General features: G+C 40.9%; 1 protein-coding gene across 1 annotated transcript in view; it reads left to right on the top strand.

The window, feature by feature from the left end:
- The window catches only part of trpc7b (transient receptor potential cation channel, subfamily C, member 7b), a 48,502-nt gene extending 33,015 nt beyond the window's left edge, over nucleotides 1-15,487 (top strand). Inside the window, exons 8-12 of the mRNA XM_068714802.1 lie at nucleotides 8,292-8,487; nucleotides 9,624-9,842; nucleotides 11,483-11,563; nucleotides 12,500-12,575; nucleotides 12,802-15,487. Coding sequence (XP_068570903.1) covers nucleotides 8,292-8,487; nucleotides 9,624-9,842; nucleotides 11,483-11,563; nucleotides 12,500-12,575; nucleotides 12,802-12,941 — 712 coding nt within the window. The 3' untranslated portion in view covers nucleotides 12,942-15,487. The remainder of the gene's footprint in view (nucleotides 1-8,291; nucleotides 8,488-9,623; nucleotides 9,843-11,482; nucleotides 11,564-12,499; nucleotides 12,576-12,801) is intronic.
- The last annotated feature ends 2,258 nt before the right edge of the window (nucleotides 15,488-17,745 follow it).

Raw genomic sequence — 17,745 nt, 5'->3', positions numbered from 1 at the left:
GGGGCCACTCGGGCTGTGGGACGGACGGAGGGATGTGAAAGGAAGGAGGGTGGTCTATGGCGGAGGAGTGAGGCGGAGGATCTCTCTCTCTCTCTCTCTCTCTCTCTCTCTCTCTCTCTCTCTCTCTCTCTCTCTCTCTCTCTCTCTCTCTCTCTTGTCTCTCTTTCTCTCTTTCTCTCTCTCTCTCACACACACACATATATATATATATATATATATATATATATATATATACAGATACATGCACAGCAGGACAGGGCATAATGAAGACTGAGCAATAATAGCCACACATACCCAATCCCCATGGGCGCAAAGACTCAGACAGCTATCTGACTTTCACACTTTAAAGAAACACACATGCCTTTTGTTGCCCACACATTAATGTGCAAATACACAAATACACACAAAAAGGGCACGTACATTCACACATCACACTTCTCTCTCAATGTTTGTTTTATGCATATGCTATAACACGCTTAGGTAGGCATACAAGCATTTATGTACAGATGAATTCACACACACGCTTATCAGGATTCTGAATTGGACAGCAGTGGTGGAGCAGTAGACCTGTCTCTATGTTCTAGTCAACCATGCATGACAGCACTGCACAGAAAGACAGACACAGAGAGAGAGGACAGGGGAGGTAAAGGGAAGAAGGTGATATGAATGGAATGGCAAAGTGTTTTGAAATAGGTGAAGGCTGTTCAGAGTATAGAGAAAGACACAACGGGGTGTCAAAGACCGTGAAAAATAAATTGAAATAATGATTATGCTGATGCTGAAGTGAAACAGTGGAAATACTAAATAAATGCAGCACAATCACAGGGACAGCTAACGGCAGTATACGGCAGTAAGTATGAAGATTAAGTCCATCGGGGTGAGGAGGGGGATATGGAGGGAATGAGGGATGAAAAGAGAACCACAGGGAGAGCTGTATATGCACAGAATGCTGTGTTTTTGGCTCGGCTGTTTGTTCAGGCAAAATGTGGGAGACCAGCCAGGATGCATAGACAAAAGAGGAAAACGAGGGAGAAAGGATGAGAGAAGGTCAAGCAGACTGAGCAACAGACAGAAGCCCAGCCACACAGACTCAGCACAGATTTAGATGGCACTACATTTTTTAGCAGTAACCATTTGAATAGGTGGGAAGAAATAATAAAATAACTTTTATAGCATGTACATGTCTGTGCATATCTTTTTCCTACAGCAGTTATTTGTCAGTACTTTTCACATAACTGCTCTTTATATAACATAATGTGATTTTTTTTATGTTGGGTTGAGTCGGCAACACAAGCCTTCTTTTTCTTTTTTTAGTACAGGCAAGAAAAGAAGAATATCTTAAAGCCAAGTACAAAAAAAAATGTAATGCAATGTAAATGGAGAGAGACAGAGAGAGAGGGTAGGGACGGCAGATGGTTGAGACCGAGTCGGGGTGAGCAAAAGAGGATTTATTAGCTGTGAAGGCGAGGCAGAGGTGCCGTGTTCAGCCTTTCCCAGTCAAGCACATCTGAATGTCAAAATGAGGAGAGGAGACACAATTACAATTAAGACGAGACAGACAGAGGAGAGACAGAAAAATAATGCAGCCATGTGTGACCAATATGGGCTCTTAAATGTCAATGCTCGAACCAGTAGCTTTAGAATTTGTGCCAAAATTCAGAATTTGCCAACAAATTTTTCCATTACTATGACAAATGATGTCAAACATGTAATTTACCCTTTTGGTGAGACCTAATCCCTCTGAAATAGCACTGAGACACAAAATCTTTAAATTGAAATGCATTCCTTTAGTATATGGTCATGGAAACTCTTCCATAATGACCATTCGGACATCACATGAAGAATTAATGAACTATAAAGACGCTGATTACTCATAGCTTTTGAAACAATGTGTCCCTCAAACAGGCTTCTAATTGTCTGTTAACCAACGTTAGCTCCATGAGTTGGTTGAAAAACCTGGTAAAACCAGGTTAGACTAAGCATTGAATTTGAGTTAACGTAACACTTGGGTAATAATATCTTAAAAGACAACAAGTTTGGCTGGGCTTGCTGCAGTGTAAACTTCCCCAATTCCTTGTCTTCTTGGTTTTGTAAAGGCTAATAAAGACAGCAGGGCACAAAAGAGGTCTGCACACTGTTAAAATATATAGAATAAATATTTTATTTTTATTTTTCACTTTTTTTAAGGCTGTGTTTTGATCTGTAAGATCTTCCTCAGGCCTGAACTGTTTATTCAGGGCCTGAAAGTGTGCAAACCTCCTTTGTGCCCTGCAGTTTTATTTTTCTCTCTTGCACCTCGGTATCTTTGCCCGGATGTGCGCACACTTGGTGCCTCTAATAAAGAAACCACCCCGCAGACTCACTGAGTATCGCCTTACTGCAGCCCATGCACACTGCTTCGACATGTCCTAGTTACTGTAGCTAAGCTATAATTCGATATTTGCTGTTCTACGGAGGAGTTTGGCTGGCTGATGTCACACATAATAGTAGCCAAAATCGGAATCAGCCCAACACAATGGTTTGTTCTGCTTTTTTTTTTTTTTGCTTTTTTTTTAAAGATCAAATCAATTTTTTAATAATATAATAATACAAATAATTGACTTGAAAACAGGAAGACAACACAGACTAACAGAGAGACAGAAAAACAGGCAGCGAGGGAGCAGCAAATTAAAGAAAAGTTGATGTCGCGTTTGACTCAGTATCAAAACACTCTCTAATTGCTCTTCTTGTGGTGTTGTACTCCGCTTGATAAGAGTTCTCTCACAACTTGCCTGAAGACACACACCAAAACAGCATCCTTTTGCATTTCTCTCTTTCTGTCTCATTTTGTATCCCACTACTCGTCACAAAAATATGCACACACTCACAAACACACAAACAGACCCACTCATGAGACACACACACATCAGTATTTGTTCCGTTCCTTCAGTTTCTTTTTTCCCTCTCTCTTTTTGTCTTTCTATCAACAAAACACACAGGCAGGCAAGCCAGCATCTCTCAGGACTATTCATTCATTCATTCATTCATTAAAACCCAAGGTGGGCAAGCCCCTGCCGTCGCCATGGTGACAGCTCCATTGGTGCGACGGATAGAAAGTTAAACTCAATTTGATATTTAAAGATGCTTCCTCTTTAGTTGCCTGTCTGACTGACTACTTGTCTGTCTGCAGGAGAGGAGAGGAGTGGAGAGAAGAAAAAAAAAAAAAGAAACAAATCGAGGAGGAGAAATTGAATATGTTGCTAATGACTGAGGGGCAGAAGGACAGAGCAGAAGGCTGGATGCAGCCGTTCACAAAGCTTCCATCTACATGTACATTCGTCCAATGTGAGAATATTGCTGCAGATTAAAAAAAGAAGAGAAATATATATGAGAGGGGGAAAAAATAATGAAAAACCAAAAGTATAAATCATACAAATAGATTGAGTGACAGAAATGACTAAAAGCTGTTGGGATCAAAGACGGAAAGAGAGTGGGGGAGCGTGATGCTTCGAAAGATATGAAAAGCAATGGGAATATAATGAGAAAATGGGTGAGAGAGATGGAGAAAACGAACGAGAGGCAGAGAGAGAGAGAGAGAGAGAGAGAGAGAGAGAGAGAGGACACAAACTTGAGGCGTAAAGCAAGAGAGACAGAGAGCCTGTCTCTGGAGGGGAGAGGTTGATTTGGGCCCGTCTGTGATTGGGTTTGGACGGCTCCTGCAGAGCCGAGGTGACTCACCAGTCCCCCGCACACACAGACGCACACAATGCTGTATATGTGGCGTGAGTGTATATATGTGTGTGGGAGAGAGAGAATGAGTGGTAACAGAGTAACTTCTTTACTGTCAGTGTCCTGCAGGGGTAAGTGTGTGTGTGCATGTGTGCGTGTGTGTGTGTGTGTGTGTGTGTGTGTGTGTGTGTGTGTGTGTGTGTGTGTGTGTGTGTGTGTGTGTGTGTGTGTGTGTGTGTGTGTGCGCGTTTGTATGCATATTTAGCCGCCGTGCTGTGTGCAGCCTATTGGGAGCTGTCACTCTTAATAACAGATAATAACACACTGTCCATCTCTGTCTCCAGATGCCCACTGTCCCTGCTGATTCACTGCCTGTTGTACAATGATGTTATAAACACAATACACACGCGAGTTTGAAATCAAATAATCTCATTCTCTTACGTTGGAAAAAAAAAAACGCTCCCATTATCCAGAGCATGGAGTGTCTCATATATCTCAGTCACAGGTCATCGCATAGTACGTGCATGACCAGTGTCTGAGCTGACATTAGCAAGAGACAAATTCAAATCTATCAATGTTGTTGATCTCCAAAGATTACATTTTAGATTTTTTATAATTGCACTTCCTCCCGGGTGAGGCACCTCACGCAGATTTCAGTGAATCAAATAAGTAGAAAACGAGCAAAACAAATGACTTGCCGGCTGCTTGTGCGTCAGCTTTACCCAGCAGGGAAGAAGACCCTCTACCCTCATATACACTTGAATGATTCATTTGCAAAAACAGATTTCTTTTTCTTTTTTTTTTATTTCCCTAAATGAGGAGATGTAATGTATGTAGTCATGCATATAGTATTATATACACGGGTGACTTGTATGCTGCTGTAAGGAGGGTTTCACTTCCAGTAACACATAAAATGCCATCCACAGTTTTAGAACTTCATATTAAACCACCCGTCTGCCCAGGCAGATGAACAGGGTGTATAAATAGCCACTGTGTGTGCGTACTTTTAATTGCGTGTGTGCGTTTGGGCCAGCGTCTGGTTTAATGGCACATTAATGTTGCCTGGAACAAAGCCCTTCATCATTATCTCCACTCACATTTTTTGGGGGGAACATAAAAATGTAAATCGAGTGAGCATTTCACACGGGTAGGAAGGAGAGCTGGGAGACAGAATAATTTGATTAAAAAGATAATTGGGATATAACGTTATAGAAACCAGATAATTGTCGCCTATTTTATTTTGTTTCATTTTTCAAAGCCACAGGAAAGCATTTTTTTTTTTCTTGTAAGAGAGGCTCCAGGTAAGAGGCATTATTTAAAGAGAGAAGGCTCAAAATAACAGGTTTTCAAGGCAAGGCGACCAAAATCACCTTCCTCAGCTCTCTTGATTGCACGATAGGCTGGTGGATGTGTGTGATGTGAATAGTAAATGAGAAGATGGTGTTGTTGATATCGTCCTTCGGTCGCTGATAGTCTCGCAGCAATGGTCTGTCTGATGCCATCCATTACAGCAACACAAAGAAGAACTACTATTATCGCTTGTGAATGTGTTTCTGTTCACGCATGCCTCCAGTGCCTGATGTCACTGCGTATGCCTCTGCATTTCTCACAATAGTTATTATTAAGTAACCTGATGAGGTGACGTCAACCAGTTCAAATGTCATTCTGGTTCAGGAAAAAAAAACTTTCTGTTGTTACATGTTGCCACTGCATGTTTCCCTGGTCAGAAACTGATTTGTGTTACTATTAGTCTTGTTCGTAGTATAAAACACTTATGTTGGAGCACTTTAGTAAGTGGGCGCCTTGTTGCACTTATTGATACTTTTCCTGTACTTGTTTTTATTATTTATTTGTTATTTATGTGAGCATTTCTTGCTTTGGGAAGTTGCCTCGTGTCCTTACCCTCAGAAAAGTCAGAGGTTATTAGAGATTAGGTTCATCTTGGTGCCGGGAGGTTTGAGTGTTCTGTTGCCTCGGTTTTCGAGTGCACACCTTTCCCATCAGTGCAGGGCACACTAACGTGACATGCATGTAGGCTGCATAAAGATGATAGTATTTTTACTTAAAGGGGCTAAATTCAATATTCAGAGAAAAAATATAGCAGCAAACAACTATTTGCTGTGTAAAGATATCGTGGAGTGATGTCTACCTGAGCAGGGAATGAAATCCCTCTGTGTGTGTGTTGTTATCTGAGCTTCTCTATGTTTTGTTCGCGTAACCGGCTGGCCGCCCGTTCCTATTAGTGCATGTGAGCGTGTCCCGCCCGCCAGCTTATGGCCGTCGCTCTGCAATTTGAATTGCATAGCAGTCACCATCCCATCTAGCATGCTGATAAAGTTGTGTCAATCTGAGCACACCCAAAGAGCAGCTGAGCGGTCACCATCCCTTTATTTCTAGAGCAGTCTGCTGAATGTTTTCAACAACACAGCTCTGGTTACATTGCGCATGTGTCATACCCCATAGCTCCCATGGGGTCAAAGGCCGTGTCCCAGCCTTCATTTATGCGCCTTGGTGACCGTATATAGTACCAGTGCCAACACAGTACGTACCAAACTCGATTGAGTGAAGGAATTTCAAGAAGACAGGGTTGGTGGGAGTAGTTTTATCAGATTTATCAGCGGCCACCAAATAATCACTCAAAGTAAGACACTGATTGAGAAAATATGCTGGCAGAGCTTTAAAGTCTATGAGGGTTAAGTCTTTTGTGGTTTTGAAATAGTGACTCATAGATTTATGGTAGCAAGTGTGTTTTTTTGCATGTCCAATGTTTAGCAATTGGTACAAAGCTCTGTGCACGCCTCACAAACTATTGACATGCAAGTTAGCAGTGATCATAGGCATAATATCATAAGGACATCCGTCATGTTAGCAAGTGAGCAGAATGCCAAATGACGTAAACATGGAGAAATCAATGAAAATGGAATGACGTTCATAAAAAATCATGTTTTAGAGGCTATAAATATTTGTACTGAACATTAATCATGCCATTCTGCTATAAAGTTCAGAGATGCACAGAGAATAGTGACAGTATGCAGACAATTTAAGGCCCGTCTGATACAGGGAGTCATTGACAGGAAGTGTTTTTAATGACAACGAACAAGGTTGTTCTATATACTAGATGCTAAACATGACGCAAAATAGGGTTTTTGATATCGAGGTAATTACTTTCAATTGTCTATTTCTACCTGGTGGAAGCATCAATGTGTTCATTATATTTTTCTAATAAATATATTTGATAAAGGCACATTATATTCTTATATGATTCACAGCTGAGTTAGACAGAGAGAACACACACAGATCAGGTCTTGAAGGTTGAAGTGTGTTTTGCTATCTGCCTGAAAGGTCAAAGCGGAAGTTCCCAGAGGAGTCTCTGTTTCATGTGTGTGTGAGCTGAGAAGGGTGTGTGTGTGTGTGTGTGTGTGTGTGTGTGTGTGTGTGTGTGTGTGTGTGTGTGTGTGTGTGTGTGTGTGTGCATCTGTCTCCATGCATGCATTCAAGGTTGTGTTTTCTCCCTCTGTGCCTTCACCTAGCTCTCTGCTTACCGATGTCTTTCTGAAAGAAGTGAAGTTGGAAGACATTCACAGCCTCAGACCAGGAGCCTATAGATCTTCTCTCCCCACAGCCTCCTTCCACCTCCAGCCCCTCCAGCAATCCAACCAGGCAGCTCCCCACCCCCCTCTGTCATCTCAAACCCATTCTTGCCACTCATGGAATATTTAACGACAAACGTGTACCTGAATGTCAATGGTGACCGGTCTTGCAGCTTTATGCTGTTTTACCTTGGGTCAGTGTCGGTGAATGGTCCCTGAACGGAGATAAGGCTGTGGACCTCAGGAAAAAGCACTACATTTCTAAATAGATATAAGTTAGAATAAGTATAGAAGTTTTCTTGTCTAATTTTCAACAAATGGTCTCAGAAATTTGAATTCATAATGACTCAAATTAAACTGAGGACAGAAAAATTGGTCAAATTGAAAAATGTCTTTTGAATGACTTTAATGAACACTGCGATTAAATGTTTCTCCATTTATCTTTTCAGACAGCCTTGGAAAAAAAGACCACATCCACATACATTCTAAGTTATGGCATGAAAAACAAACCTTTATTGTTTCCCAATTAACTGCAGTGATGTTTCACTATCTTTTTTCAGTAAAGGTCAACATAAGACAAGGCTGCAAGCTAAACTGATTTCTATAAACCAAATGATCCCTCAAATGCTGAAGTCCCTTTTCCCATTTCCTGCTTTTTGGGTTTTGCCGACATGTTTTCATGTATGTGCAGCGCGCGTGTGTAGGTGTGTGTTTGTGTGTGTGTGTGTGTTAGTGAGTGTAGGTGTGTGTTTGTATGTGTGTGAGTAGGATAATGGGATAATGTGTTCAAATTGGACATGACTCATCAGTTATTTCATCAGTGCCACCTCATAAACCCCACGACATTAAAATGGATTTTGTGTGTTTGTATGTGCATGTGTGCATGTGTGTTAGTGAGACAGCAATTAGCTGCTAAGATGGTGCGCTTCATGTGTGTGTTCTCTGTCATGTACTGTTTTCTCACCGCCACATCTTCTCTCTCTTTCCTCACAGGGTGGAGGAGAGTTTTAAGACTCTTTTCTGGTCGATCTTTGGGCTGTCTGAAGTGATCTCAGTGGTGCTGAAGTACGACCATAAGTTCATAGAGAACATCGGCTACGTGCTGTACGGGGTCTATAATGTCACGATGGTGGTCGTCCTTCTCAACATGCTCATTGCTATGATCAACAGCTCGTACCAGGAGATAGAGGTAGATAAATAAGACGGTCAGTCAATAATGAAGGTTATAATACTGTCAATAAGGATCATTGTCTGATCACGTCTGAGCCTGCAGGAGAATTGGAGAGTGAGTTAAAAATACCATGAGCCTTGTTGCCTTGCTGTAATGTTTGATTGAGTGAACACAACCCAAAAATGCTCAAACCCTTCTTCTAGACCTAAAGCGTATCTCGCACCTGAGGTACACTCGCACGTCTCACGCAGCAGATCGGTTCTTATTATAATCTATGCAGCTGTGTGCACCGGCTCTGTGCAGCTAAACTGCAGTTCAATGTGTAAAGCTTCATGTTGATCCATGTGAGTCCAATCGAGGTTTCGACTCAGAAGCAACGGATGATGAAAGTGACTGAGCCAGCATCACTGGTTTATACCAGTGGTGGAAGAAGTACTAAGATCTTTTGCTTAAGTAAAAGTTCTAATACCACGATTTAAAAAAAGTAAAGTCCTGCATTCAAAATCTTTCTTAGATTAAAGTATGTAAGTATATAATCAAGAAACTGTACTTAAAGTATAACATTTTAAGTACTTCTTGTGCAGACAAATGGGCTCTTTAGTTGTTACATTATTATATATAATATGACATTATTTATATTGATGCAGTAACATGTTAGATGCATTTTAATGTGGTAGCTGACTGCAATAGAGCTCATTGTATTCATTTTATACTGTTGGGTGGTTTCATTTTCTGTAAAATATTGCATCGTATTTAATTTACTCATTATAAATAAATGTAGCGAAGTAGAAGGTATCATCAAAATTTAAGTAAAAAACTTAAGTACAGTACTTAGGTAGATTTACTGTCCACCACTAATTACTACCAAGCTGTTCCAAAGGGGGAAATAAAATTACTAGACCTTGAGCATACAATCATAAATGAGCACAAAAAATGGCCGGCTGATGGGTCCAGTAGTTTGCAACAGACAGACACACATGCATTATGCACACACTCAAGCAAACAACCGAATACATAATCTCCTGGTGGAGATAACAAAAATAAACACAGAGAAGTAAGTAAAGAAGTAGCTAGTTCCTTTCTCAGACATTTCTACAATCGAATGGGTTTTGTAAGGCTTCACAAGCTCTGTCTCTGTCTATCCGTCTCTGCAGGAGGATGCCGACGTAGAGTGGAAGTTTGCCCGAGCCAAGTTGTGGCTCTCCTACTTTGACGAGGGCCGCACCCTGCCTGCCCCCTTCAACATGGTCCCCAGCCCAAAGTCCTTCTACTACCTGGTCCTCCGCATCAAGTCCTGTCTGATACACCTCTGCAAGGCCAACAGCCATCGCCATAACGAGCTGGAGCTGGGCATGCTCAACTCACAGGCCAAGGTCAGGAAGCCTTGGATTACTTATCTCGTGACCAAGTGCAGACACAAACAAAATAATATGTTGCTATTTTACATGCATTGTTCTCCGTGACAGGGGACAACAATAGGGCTGACATTATTTTTAACATTGTGAAGAATCGATTATTATGATTTAGCAACTAAATAATAGTTTCTCTTCATGTCAGTATTATCCTTTCTAAGTGCTTTGATCCAACTATTCCAAAATTTTACAGAAACTCTGCTGGGAGCCAGGAAATACATTATATTCCCACTGCATGCCAGCAATGCAACTTCATCTCCTTTTAATTTTACACGTTCTCCCTCTCAAGGATTGTCCATCTAAATAAAATCACTGTAATGAAAAGAAACTATTGCGTGAAGTAAATAGCATAGGCCATTTAACACAGAATCAATCTTAGCGCTGGTTTTGTCTGCAGGCATTTCCTCTGCCTGATTCCTCGACTCAAATGGCTCACACCGGCGGCTCAGATAAGCTATTAGTCAGGCCTGCCTCTACTCAAATGCCCGGGCAGGTTTCGGATGGGGACAAGATGGGTTACACTCCGCTGCCTCTGTGAGCTCCTGAAGTTCTCTGTAGCTCTGACAGTTTAACTGCAGAGCCAAGCAGCTTCAGCAAGCGATCGATAAATAAGCTCACACCCACCACAGTGCAGCGTCGAGAATGTCAAGCGAGATTTGGACAAGACAGCGTGATCTTTCTGAATCATCAGTTTTTTTCTTTCAGTCTTTTGGTCCAAGGATACATTTAATCTAATTGTGTTAGTTTCAAATCAGCATATGTTCAGGAGATAACCAATTAAGTTGCAGTTTCTAAAGTGAATATTTCTTTCATATAGTCACGATAGTTGGGACAACTTATAGCTTGCCAAAAGCAAAGAAATTGAATTTTTGAGGCAGCAGAGGCCATCAAAGCATGTTATTGATAGGGACTAGATCACAGAATACAAAACAAACAGCAACATTTTCCAGCTCTTCCTGGGGAAACCCAAGGCGTTCCTAGGCCAGACGAGGTTCATGATCACTCCAGTGTTTTGGGTCCCGGGGTAGACCCAAAAAACCTCTAAATGGAGGCATCAAGGAGGATCCTGATCAGATACCCGTACCAACCTCAACTGGCCAGTTTCAACGTGAAGTAGCAGCGGCTCTACTACGAGCTCTTTCCAGATGTCTGAGCTCCTAAAGCTATCTCTAAGGCTGAGCCCAGACACCCTATGAAGGAAGGGCACATGTAGAATGTACATGTTATTTGAATCATCAGGCTATTATGTTGAGAAAGTTCAACACCTCCATAGCTTTAGTATGAATAGAGCAGCAGCTAGTTGCGTGTGTCCACACTTAAGTTAGAACTCATTTTGTCACTGCAGTGCCAAAATGACACACAAGCTACACAGCAAGATCGTAGACGTGGAGGAAATCTAGAAATGAGTTGATAGAAATTCACTCTGGTCAAGGGATGATGTTGATTCTCTTTGAAAACATCTGTGGGCACCAGATACCTTCCTTTCATTGTTGTTTTGTTTTGACAGTGTTGCCTCCTGCAACACCCTCAAAGGCTTTCATTATAGAAGATCACTCAACCCTGAAATATGACGTTAACACTGTATCTCACTATTCCAACAGGATGAACGCCTCAGGACTTATCCACGCCCGGGAGAAGAGTTCATCCCCAGAAAATCTAGAAAACACCCGACCAGATACGAGGTAAGACAGGGAGCAAAGGATGGATGGAGCGAAGATAAGACCAAGCACAACCGGAGAATCTCAGAAACGATTGAGTAGAAGTGAAAAGAAAGAATGAAATGAGAAGGAGGAATATTAAGGCTGAGGAATATAGAACAAAACAAAAGTGTGAGTGGCTGGAGGTTGATGAAGAATGACAGAAAGAGAGAGAGAAACATTAGAGGGTTGAAAGAGGTGAAGAGACTGCTATGAAAGACAGAGGTAAGGAAGAATGAGGTAGGGAGATCAGCTAGAGACAACAGAGAGGAAATACTTTTCCAAGAGATTGAATGAAAGGGCATCGACTGAAAAGAAGGCAGGATTGAACAAGTGATTGCGAGTAAAAGAGGGAGAAGAGGAGCAGCAAAAAGAAAAAGAGAGACGCTGGGCAGAGGCTGAAAATGCCTCTAATGAGCTGTTTGAGGGAGATGGAAGGCAGGCACTCAGTAAATGAGCTCAAAGTATCACGCTGAGAAAAGGAAGTGATGCTCTCCTCCTGAGTCTGCCCTTCACCTTTTCCCTCAGGGAAATCTAACTTCCTTCACACATCGATTGCACTTTTCTCCCAACCCTCGCAGATTGTGTGGGTTTTCACGCACACGCCAGGCATGGAGATGTCCCTTTATACGACAGTCGTATGTGTGCTGACAGGTATAGATTCATTCAGAGTGCCTACATGCAGAGACTGACTGCGTGAGCCTTGGCAAGAGCTGCAGGACATCCCTGTTGGCTACTGATCAATACTCAATATTTCACACACAGTCTCCGAGACACAGTGCTGCTCTCTACCACTGTCTGCATGATTGTTTGTGTGTGTGGGTGTGTACATAGGCACGTACACACAAATGGGGATGAATACACTACGCTATGTCAGACCACCTTCTCTCTATTTAATCTCTTTTCCTCTCCTCTGCTTAGAATATCATGAAGCGCCTGACTAAGAGGTATGTGCTAAAGGCCCAAGTGGACAGAGAGAGCGATGAAGTCAATGAAGGTAAAAATCCTTAAGTCCTAGTCTCATTGTCATTAGTTGCTCAGTGCATATGAGATAAAGTCCATCAAATGAGGTCTCTCTGTATATCATAGTATTCTATGTACTGTATGACTGCATGTACTCACATGTAACTAGAGCACAGTTTTGGGGCTTATCCGCATACATGTCTGTATTTGCTCAGGTTCACGCGTCCTGATTGTTGTGTCCGTGTGTGACTGTGTTGTAGGTGAGCTGAAGGAGATCAAGCAAGACATTTCCAGCCTCCGTTATGAGCTCCTGGAGGAGAAGTCCGATGCCGCTGGAGAGCTGGCTCTGCTCATCCAACAACTTGGCGACAAGTTTGGCAAGAACACCATGAGACACTGACAGGACTCGCAAGAAGGAGAGAGAGGGAAGGAGGGAGGAAGATGTGAAAGAGGGTGAAATCAGGAGGAGGGGGAGGCAGGAACAGGGAAGGTATTTTTAAGACTTTTATGGTGGAAGAGTGAGAAAAAAAGGGAGATGGGAGGCAGGATGTTTATGAGATAGACAGGGAAGAAAGTAGAAGAAAAGCGTGAGAGAAACAGACATAACTTAATGCAAATAGTAAGGGTTTTGTATTATGCAATGACCAATTAAGGAGGAATGTGAAAAGAACATAGCTGCGACTGCACAAGAGCACAAGGTTGAAGAGTCAGAGGTGAAGTAATCTCAGTGGAAGGGGCTTTGTGTCGACAGTTGAATTCTAATAAAAGGCGACGTCTTCAGGGAGTCAGAAGAATATTTGGAAAAGAAACAACACTGTTTTTCACCAGAAAGTCTGGCTTTGCTTCTATGTCTTCACTTTGTCAGGACAAGTGACGCCTGTCGCGATACTGTGCTCTCCTTTATACACCAGGCTACCTAATTAATGCATTTCCATCCACAATGCACACTTTGATCAGGAGTCAAACGATTCAGGAAAAAGTGATGAAAAAGTGTAGGATTTATACAGTCATTTGAAAGTGATCAAAGCTCTCTCCAAAAATGCAGTCAGTGACCTTTGTATGTCCACATAACACACAGTGTGCTGGTAAGGCATTCAGTATTGCAGCTCCTCGTGAGCTGTCTCCAAGAGATCTTATGTTCGTAGAAATTGACTTTGTAGAGTTCCATAAAAGGGCAAAAGTGCTGATAACACAACAGTATGTATTTTACCTCACTCAGAATTATTTAAATACAATGTACTAAAGAAGCACATGCTGCCAGAGAGTAAGCACGTATGGGTAATTCATGAGTAGCAAATACAGGATATAAAAAAAAAAGGGAAATTTCACAGGATACCTCTCCCACTTTGTTTAAAGGCGAGGTCTCATGCATATTTGACCACTTTAAGATGAAAAAATGTTAAATAAGACCTAGAAAACAGTTCTCCTTTTCATTGTGCCTTTGCAGTACAAGGTGTTTTCTAAAATTGTAGCCAGATAGCAACTTGACCTCGAGAAGTTGTATTTACAGCTATAAAATGCAGGAGGTCAGCGCTTATTATTAGCACATGAAGGCAGGGAAACTCCGTCTGATCGCTGTAAAGCAACCAGACGTTTGTGATATGAGAAAATGGGGGAGATATAGAGATATGGGATTCTGGAACAAGAGTGCAATCATTTGGTTATAAAACACTGGGATTGTGCTGCAGAGGCTGTGTGGAGTCATTTTATGGTCTTGTTTTTCTTTTGGAGACTTAAAGGACGTAGCGCTGCACTAGCTAACTGGCTGCATTAGACTTCACCAGTGATTCGACTGACATGGAGAAAAGTAGGTAATAGTTGAACTGTTGCTTTAACTAATATTAGATATAGAGAAAATGTGATCCAGTAACAATTCAGTTTGATAAACTGCTAATTCTGCCCACTAGAATTGAGATGTGTTTTTATTGTGAAGTGTAGAATTCTAGCTACAGCAACCAATACACAGGTGTAGATACAAATAGGGTGCTAAAGATTATGTTGACCTGTGGGATCAGCCATAGTATCTGTCCGTCATGTAACAGCAGCCTATTTTGGATTTTGACAGCAAAAAATAGCCACTGGCCCATTATTTATAGTCTGTCTAGCCCCCAAACCTGAACACCATCAGGATCCAGCAACTTGAAAGAGATGTCTCGGATTACTATATTTCTAGTGAGAATGCTTCAGTAATTTCGACGATGCTGTTTCTTACTAAACGGCAACATCCAACGTTCACACAACACAGATCTGCATATTTTATTGTCATTTAAAAACTTCATGAATGAGAATGTACTTTACATGTATTCAACAGATTGGTTATTCTTTTATTGTGTGGATGCTGTCAAATGTCATTAGCCTCATAGGTAAAGATGAGCAGGGGGCATACTGCTCATATTAACACATTTAGAGGGCTGTCGTTACATAGGATTTGTGTTGGTGGGAAATCAGACCTTTTTCATCTTAAAATCATTAACCAGTACCGTGAAACTATAAAATGAGTTATTGCCATAACAAATGTATCTATATTTAAATGCTTACAGGTTGTTTTTTTCAAAGCTTCTAAGGTTAAAAGCTCACTAGTAGTCGACAGTAACCCCCAGAACATTTCGTAGCATTGAAATTGAAACTTTAAACACAATTGAAACAGTTGACTTATTAGAGATATAAGGTTTTCAACCTATAGTGACCGTGTTTTGATTCAGGTACACAAATGTTGTTCAGAGTCAAGTTTTCATTTTAGTAAGTAGTGTGACTTGTGTCTTTATTTGTTTTTACTGTGGGAGAGTGAAAGAGCAGCTAACTATTTTCTGTGTGCAGAACCAGGCCAGGAATGAACAGACTCCTAGAGAAGGTTTTATGATTCCCACAGCTTTAAACGCAAAATTAACTGAAATACTGTATTTTTCACTTGTACGCAAGAAATATTGATTAATGCAAAATCTTGTACTGTATATTGTCATATTTTTGATCCTTGAATTAAAGACAGTATGCTCTAAACTGGTTGTTTCATCACTGGATCCTTCTGTATGTTTGTGCTCATAGGTGGAGTTTGATGATATTCAATGAGTTTAAATATTCAGTGGTTGTCCCCATCAGTAGCCCTCAGCTGATGATAGGTGCTGGAGCAGAACCAAACAAGTGATTGCAGCATTACTCTGCACTCCAGCGATGGTATGCACGCACATACACACACACACACTATGCAGACACACGCACATACACATTCAGAACTAATGCTCTTGAAACAAATATTTGAGCAGTTGGAAGGACCCAAACTCCACCCAATGTACACTTAACACTGTGCAATAACACACATTCATACTACACAGTACGGCACTCATACACTAACATACAACAAGGACATGCAAATGTTATTTTCCTACAATGACACTTATAATGCAATGATCTAAAAACGTTCACAACAGCAAACATTACAAGATTTGTGTTAAAGTGTCATTGATTTGTATTCTTATTACATAAACTAGCATGTATATGTCGAGCATTCACTTTATATGTTGGACTGGAGAGAAACGTTTTTTCAACTCCTCTGTATGTTTTATTGTCAATTGAGAAATTGACAATAAAGCTGACTTTGACTTTGATATGTGTACTTCCCAATTTCACATATACTGTCTGGTTGGATTTACAGGTCCACAACGGAAAATGTACTTGTTATAACCCTCTGCCACAAAATCCAAAGTTCCAAAACAAGTGCAACCTCGTTCATCTGATGAGGAACTCTTCTTCAGTTGTAATTCCTTAAACAGTAAATTCACTCAAGCATTACATGAGGTTAGTGTGCTGCAGACTCAACAGTAGCATTAACTAAAGAGCCCTAAAAGATCAAAGAACCCCTCTGTGACTGGGAAATTGTTTTTCTTGTAAGTGTGTGTATGTGTGCAGCTGAGACATGCACCTGTGTGTGTGTGTGTGTGTGTGTGTGTGTGTGTGTGTGTGTGTGTGTGTGTGTGTGTGTGTGTGTGTATATATATATGTGTGTTGACCTGACCAGACATCCTGAGAGCGGCCCTCTGAAGCTGCACTGTAAACACTGATTTCCAACATATGTCCTGATGTTTATTAGACCTCACTTACTCCATACCATTTTTTCACAGCTCTCTCTGCATTGTTTCAGTCTGTCATTCCGCATAAGGCCAACGAACGCTATAAGTTCTCCATAAAATATTCCTTACATGGTCATCTTTAAAGGTCTAGTTAGCTGGATCTGGCATTCCATATGTCGATATAAACGGTTCTTTTCTCATTTTTAGGTGATTAGACACCAAAGAAAACAAACTTAGTAATATTGAATTCCATTGTTTTCCAATAGATCCCTGTAGATGCTACACACTGGCCCTTTATAACTATATATGACAAGGGTTGACGGATTTGGGATGTCTTCGTTTGCGGTCCAATTTCTTTTTTTGACAAAGATATTTTGATTAAAACCTGTTTTCTATATATGTTGCCTTTTTTAGTGTTAAACCCGTTAAGCCCTAAGCCTTTTTGTAGGCCTCTCCTCGATTTTTGCAACCCATAGTTAAGAGAGTGATTTTCGTCTAAATATAAGGTGTATTTTAATAGTTGTTATAGTGTAGAAAGCTGACAATTGTGAAATGTGTTCTAATTTGTAAATATCAGTATATATGTTACTGGTTAAGAGTACATTAAGATGGAACACAGCACAAATTGAAATTCTTTATCTCTGACTATAAATTAATCCAATTTTGATAAGATATTTTTTTTTAATGTTGTAGTTGAAAGCTTTTATCCTCTCCAGATCATAGCCCAATGGGTTGGAAGTCTCTCTGCACAATGTTTTCTTTGATAAATTGAAGCATTCAAGAGCTAGAGAGGTTAGAGTGCAGTTATTTCAGCCGAGGTCAACCAAAATGTCATTTGGTTCCAAGCTGTTCCATTGTAATTTTATATAGTATATAATTATATATTTCACTTCTTTTATGACTAATAGTGTTCAATCTATCATATGCAGAAGTTTGGCATCATTTAGAGAGCCTGGATCCTCTCTGAGCCTGTTTATGTCTGTCATCCATGGGATTTTCTCATCTGGCTTCCACTCCAGGTCTCCTAGCTCAGCCTGTGGTTGGTCGATTTCAGTCAGTGGACCCGCCTTAGAAGCGTCTGAGTCCTGGCTATCTAACAAACGCATCGTGATTTTGATAGACAGAAGCGTTAGCCAGTAG

This window comes from Cebidichthys violaceus, unplaced genomic scaffold (genome assembly GCF_023349555.1).
Source record: "Cebidichthys violaceus isolate CVI_PGR_0920_01 unplaced genomic scaffold, fCebVio1.0.p SCAF_2, whole genome shotgun sequence".
In the NCBI taxonomy this organism is placed as follows: Eukaryota; Metazoa; Chordata; class Actinopteri; order Perciformes; family Stichaeidae; genus Cebidichthys; species Cebidichthys violaceus.
This window is presented reverse-complemented; position numbering and strand designations above follow the sequence as displayed.